Here is a 6,900-nt window from a genome sequence, read left to right on the forward strand (position 1 = left end):
GAGACAAACTAAAAGCACTTTCTGGCACTATTTTAAAAGTGCTACCACAGTTACTGACAGTGAAAAAGGAGGACTGGGATACCATTTCCTCCTGCAAACAGAAACATGGTGAAGACATAGGAGATTATTACACCAGACTTGAAAAATGTTTTGCGGTAAATAGCGGCCTTACGCCAACAAGCGAAGCTTACCCGCATCTGTTTGTTTCCAAATTAGTAGACAACGCCTTGCCAGCTATTAAGGAAAGAGTACTAAAAGTAGAAAGTACCTGGCAAGCACATACACCACCACAGGTGTTACACATGCTACAATATCACCAAAATCGCATTAGGGATGAAGAAGAAAATGATAAGAAACGCATGAAAGACACCAAGATGAAAGCATTAGTAGCCCAAACTGCACCCCAGCGCCAACAGACACCAGGTAGCCAGACAAACGTGAAGAGCACTTGTAATTATTGCAAAAAGACGGGACACTTCGTTAAAGACTGCCCTGTCTTAAAGCACAATTTGGCCACTGGTAAGACACAGCCTCATCCATATCAGCCAAAACAGAATGTTTCCCAAGGCAGTTCAACACCTTCAGTTCCAACGACAACACAAATGGCCCAAATGAACATTATAGACAGCGACTACACTGAATACTACCCAGATTTTTCATGATGTTGCCCAGGGAGAGAAGATGACAAACTGCCCCTAATCCCCATCCTAGTAGATCAGAAAGGCCCATTTATAGAGGTCCGACTTCTTGGGGAGGATAGGAAGTTTCTACTAGACACTTGGCCCAGTAAAACAACAATAAGCCATCAAGAGGTCCCAGAGGCTCCTCTCTCGGGTTCAAAAAGTATTTCTCTGGGTTTCTCCGGACAACCTGTGACAAACGCCACATCAAAACCACTGCCCTTGCAGGTTGGTCCCCTCACGACAACTTCATATCTTATATTGACAAAATCATGTCCAGAAATTTGCTCACCTAAAGATGTCAGATTATTTCTACGAGAATTTAAGGGCCACTACACAAGTAGAGAATTAGACGAGCGTTTGAAAGATTTGCCACACACCCTTTGGGCCACTGATTCCACCACAGTAGGATGTATAGAAATAACATCTCACAAGGTTACACTGAAAGAGGGAGCCCAACTACCACGTATAAGACAATACAAAATTTCACCTCAAGCTGAACAAGCATTAATGTTAATTATTCAGGACCTAATACAGTCAGGTGTGATTAAAGAAACAACTTCGAACATTTGCAATTCCCCTGTTTTACCAGTTCATAAAAAAGTGGAACCAGGAACACTACCTGTTTACAGACTAGTGGTGGATTTGAGAGAGCTCAATAAATGTGTCATTCCACAACACCCTGTGGTCCCAGACATCTCCACTTTACTCACAGCCATAGATGCAGAAGCAATGCATTTTTCTGTCATTGACTTAAAAAACGCATTCTTCAGTATACCCATTCACCCAGACAGTCAATACCTTTTCGGCTTCTCCTTACAAGGACGAAGTTTCCAATTCGCAAGAGCTCCTCAAGGTTTCACCGAAAGTCCAAGTGTATATAGCCAAGCGCTGAAAAGACAATTGGATACTATTCAAATGCCCACGGATACAGCCATACTACAATATGTTGATGATATCCTCATTACGGCCAGATCTGACGCAGCATGTGCTGAAGCATCACTACTAGTACTAGAATTCCTAGCTGCAAATAGCCATAAAGTTTCTCCTGGTAAGCTCCAATTTTGTTTACAGCAAGTGGCATACTTAGGGCACTTGCTGTCAAAGGAGGGTAGGCAGCTTACACAGGAACGCATCCAACTCATACAACAAATACCACAACCAACAACACAGAAACAAGTTCGAGCTTTTGTTGGTCTCACCTCGTATTGTAGACAGTGGATCCCGCAATTTGCACTCATTTCTAAACCATTAGTGCAGCTGACAACACTCGAAGCTGGCGCTACTCCACAATTACCCTGGATAGATGAACACACGCAAGCTTTGCAGTCTCTTAAAAAGGCTATGTGTCAAGCCCCAGTGTTAGCAACACCTGATTACACCAAAGATTTTACCTTGTTTGTAACAGAAAACTCAGGTACAGCACTATCAGTCCTGACCCAACTTCAAGCAGACAGACATAGACCATGTGGTTATTTTTCAAGTACATTAGGTCCAGTAGCACAAGCATTACCTGCATGTCTAAAATCAGTAGCAGCTACTGCACAAGCTATTAGACAAAGTGATGCTATTGTATTGGGACATCATCTGATAGTCCAGGTCCCACACGCTGTAGAACCTCTGCTAAACAGAACGCAAACACAGCATCTGACAATAGTCAGACTCACCGGATATGAGATGACGCTTTTTCAGCCACATATTAAGATTAGACGATGCAACATTTTAAACCCAGCAACACTGTTGCCACTGACCTCTCCTACTGAACAACTTCACAATTGTATTGACATAATTGATTTAGTGACCAAACCCAGACCAGATTTACAAGATACTCCCCTTTCTAAGGCAGAAATGACACTTTTTGTTGATGGTTCTTGCATGAGACTCCCCACTGGAGAACTAGCAGCAGCCTATACCGTCACAAATGGTACAAACACTTTGGAAGCACACAAGATAGAGATACTGTCGGCACAAGCAGCCAAACTCATAGCCCTAACACGAGCATGTCACTTAGCAAAAGGAAAATCAGTTAATATTTACACTGATTCACAGTACGCTTTCGGGGTTGTACACAACTTCGGCACATTATGGAAAGAGAGAGGATTCCTCACATTACACGGGTCTAAAATACAGCATGCTACACTCATCACTGCCCTCTTAGAGGCCAGTCAGTTACCAGCGAAAGTTGCAGTATTAAAGTGTAAAGCGCACACAAAAGGAACCGATGAAATATCAAAAGGAAATGATTCCGCAGACAGTGCAGCCAAATTAGCAGCAAACACAGAATTGAATATACTACACCGCCAATACGCAATACGAGACCCCTTTTCTGACATCCAGGATGTCCAAAGTCAGACCACACCACAGTAACTGCTAGAATGGAAGGAAAAAGGAGGGGTCCTTACAGATCAGGGTTGGATGACACCTGAAAGAGCAGTATGGTTTCTGCCGGATGCTATGGTACAGGTTATAATAAACACCATAAATGGACCAGCGCATCTGGGAGAAAAAGCAATGTTAGACAGCATACAGAACATATGGCACAACAAACATTTGAGAGCTGCAGCCAAACAAAAAGTTAAAATGTGCATGATTTGTAATCAGTTCAACCCAGAAAAAGGCACAAAGGTGGAGCAGGGTGAATTCCAACCCCCTGAACATCCATTTGAAGTTCTCCAAATGGACTATATCCAGATGGAGAGATGTAGAGGTCACAAGTATGTGCTAGTTGTAGTATGTGCTCTGACCAGATGGACAGAAGCCTATCCCGTCCCAGATTACACTGCAACGACAACTGCTAAGCAACTAGTAGGACAATATTTCCCGAGATATGGGTTGCCCCACGTCATCTACTCAGACAACGGCTAGCCCTTCTCCTCTGAACTCATGAAGCAAGTGTCTCTTCTGTTAGGGTACACTTGGAAATTTCACTGTGTAAGACATCCTCAAGCAGCAGGTCTAGTAGAGAGACACAACCAGACTTTGAAGACAAAATTGGCCAAGATATGTACAGACAAAGGCGTGGACTGGATGGTAGCCTTACCGGTTGCCCTCTTCTACATGCGTATGATAGCATATTCCAGAACTGGTCTATCTCCGTATGAGGTGGTCTTTGGCAGACCACCAAATATGTGGGGTACGCCAATGCCTAAAAGAATTACTGATGTAGACAGCAGAATATTGACTGATTACCTGGCTTCCTTGATGTCTGCACTCCAATCTTGTCGTTCACAGGTTCCCTGACAAAACCGCCCCTGGAGAACACACCATCCGACCCGGCGACTGGGTGATGATAAGAAACTTCGACAGGACCAGTCCTCTTCAGCCCAGGTGGCAGACTCCGAAGCTCGCGCTCCTAACCACGCGGACGGCGGTGAAGGTCGAAGGCAGGAAGGGCTGGCTACATGCAAGCCACTGCCGGAAATATTTTGGACAAAGAGACACTGTTGCCGGTGACACTGCCAACCCTAGTGACATTGTAACAGAACAATATTTTGTGCCCTTGGAACTGACCCCACAACAAGAATATAAATCAAAGTTGAGGTCTGCCATCCGGACTCTGTCTGATTAAGTCCACTGGGCGCAGGTCCAGTGGTGAAGTGGTTGGAGCATGGGGATGGATTTAAACACCTTGACTATGTGGGAAAAAGATAGAATGAAACGCAGAAACAAGAACCTTAAGAAATTGCGTAGTGGTTCTATCATATGTTTAATGATATTGTTTTTCTTCATAACCATTATGACGTGTCTTGGTTGGATCCTCCACACTGTTTTTCCTCCAACACCACACACCTCTCATGCACCCAACAGCACTCAGGAACACACATATCATGACCTACCCCCTCATGAACAAGCCCATAGACTAGCCTTGCAAAACAATACCTTTATACAGATGTTACACTACACTCATCAGGCCAGCAATAGCACAAATTGCTGGATATGTGGCCACCTCCCACCTCATCAGAAAAAGGGAGGGATGCCTCTTTTCCCCTTTCCATTTTCCTATAATGGGACTTGTGAAGCCTGGTTCGCCCTAATAACAGCTGACGATACTACCCCCACCTCCTGCCCTGACGGAAATAATTCATGCAAGAATGGGTGGCCTTGGGGGAACTTAAACAGGGTACTTAATGCTGTCTGTTACCCAAATGAGGATGGAAATCCTCAGGCGTCAGGTACAGTCCTAGAAAGTGAAGAATACAAGCAAGGGAACATGACCATGTCCTACAAGATGTTAAATACCAAACCTAAAAAGAATGCTGGTCCCCCTTTCATCTCGGTCTCACCAGTAAAAGGACACCTGTGCATCCAGAAAAATGGCTCTGTTCCATTAGGACACAGTGACTGTCATACCACTATAAGTTTTGAAGACAGAGGAAAGTCCTCATTTCTAGCATCTCGCCATACTTATTTCGTCTGTGACCAAACGGCCTATGTGCAGCTGCCCTTGAACTGGGGTGGAACTTGCTATATAGCATTCCTGTTACCCCCTGTCTTTGTGGCCCCATCCACTTACCACCGAGACCTCCTAGTGCCCCATGTCAGACATAAAAGAACGATCGATACCTCCTTGGTTGACCAAACAGAAACCTCATGGGAACAGTATACAGATTTTAACAAAGGCTTCTTCTTCTTTGTTGGCCCTGTACAGAACAGCAAGCTTATACGCAGGTTGACAAGGACCTTAGAGGCTGTTGTAAACCAGACGGCGTCTGCCCTGGGGAGCTTAACCCAGGAGCAGTCCGCCATACGATTGGTTACTCTCCAAAATCACCTTGTCCTTGACATCATCCTGGCTGACAGAGGCGGAGCCTGTAAAATTATAGGCTCTAGCTGCTGTATATTTATTCCTGATAATTCCCCATCTGTATGCACGGCCATAACAAAATTACACAAGATAGCCGTAAGTTTACATCAAGAACCTGGCACTTGGACGTGGTCTGATTGGTTCTGGAAGATAATATCGTCCTGGGGATGGCAACTGCTGTCAGCAGCAGGTATAATATTCCTGATAATAACTGGATGCTGCCTTTGCATCCAATGTGGTCCTGCCCTGTGCGGTCTATGCGCTGCAAACTGCATTCCTAAACCACTTGTCCAGCAGAGAGAAAGGGAAAGAATTATGCTACAAGAATGTATAGATGATCTCATGCAAATTGAGATATAATGTAGGTACACTCTGGGGCAAGGAGGGAATGTGGAAATAAAATTGACAATTGTGCCCCATCATTTCCCTGTTTCTGCCTGACAGCCATTTTTCTCATTCAGACAAGCACCCATGTTGTGTGTGACATCCATTTTGTCTTCAGACCCACAAGCAAGACACCCTGCCTCTGGCACCCCAGTTCATTGACCACACATTTCTGTGGTTCTGCCAATTCTGGGAGCCAGCAGCAGATAGTTCCTGTTTTACGAAATAGTTCCTGTTCTTGACTGCAAGCCAGAGAGCAGATGGTCTCTGTTTTAAACAAGATAGTTCCTCTTTTTGACTCTTGTAGTTCAGCCAATTCCCAGAACCAGCAAGATAGTTTCTGTTTTACACAAGATAGTTCCTCTTTTTGACTCTTGCGGTTCAGCCAATTCCCAGAACCAGCAAGATAGTTCCTGTTTTACACAAGATGGTTCCTGTTCTTGACTCTAAGCCAGAGACAAACCCCCGAATGAGGAAGGGCCTTCAACTGAAAGAGAACACATTTCCACACATCTCATGCCCTCTCACGAGACACAAGACACGCCCCTACCTTCACACACCTGTTGGAAATTACTGCTTGTCACTTCCCTTTTTCTTGTCACTTCTCTTTTCTTCTTTTGCCTATTGACTGAAAACTGTATAAATACTCTGATGTGTGAATAAAGCTGCAGACCACTCCTGTACCCACTTGGTGCTGGAGCTCTCCCCTTAACTCGAGTTACTGGACCTGTTTTTGTACTCAAGCACCACGGACTCCTCTCTTTGCTTTGACTGAAATTATGATTATTAAGTATAGAAATTCTGAGATGAGGTAATATTGAATTAATTTACCACAGACTTTTGCCACGTCACAATCCTTACGGCGGTCAGAGGTGCTTTTTAACTCACCCCGGGCTCGCTTGCCAAGGGTGGGCTCATCTGCCCCCATCCACGGATAATCGAGGCTAGGCTGGGCTGGTTTCTTGGTCCTCTCACCCGACGGCCCTTGGATCTTGGTCCTTAATGCTACAAACAGTTGTGCTGAGACCAAGG

General features: G+C 44.7%; 1 protein-coding gene across 1 annotated transcript; it reads left to right on the forward strand.

The window, feature by feature from the left end:
- Positions 1-4,287: 4,287 nt before the first annotated feature.
- Positions 4,288-5,854, forward strand: LOC144820150 (endogenous retrovirus group V member 1 Env polyprotein-like). Its single transcript, XM_078677780.1, has one exon. The coding sequence runs from the start codon at positions 4,288-4,290 to the stop codon at positions 5,842-5,844; it is 1,557 nt and encodes a 518-aa protein (XP_078533906.1). The 3' UTR covers positions 5,845-5,854.
- The last annotated feature ends 1,046 nt before the right edge of the window (positions 5,855-6,900 follow it).

Source organism: Lissotriton helveticus, chromosome 2_1 (genome assembly GCF_964261635.1).
Source record: "Lissotriton helveticus chromosome 2_1, aLisHel1.1, whole genome shotgun sequence".
Taxonomy (NCBI): Eukaryota; Metazoa; Chordata; class Amphibia; order Caudata; family Salamandridae; genus Lissotriton; species Lissotriton helveticus.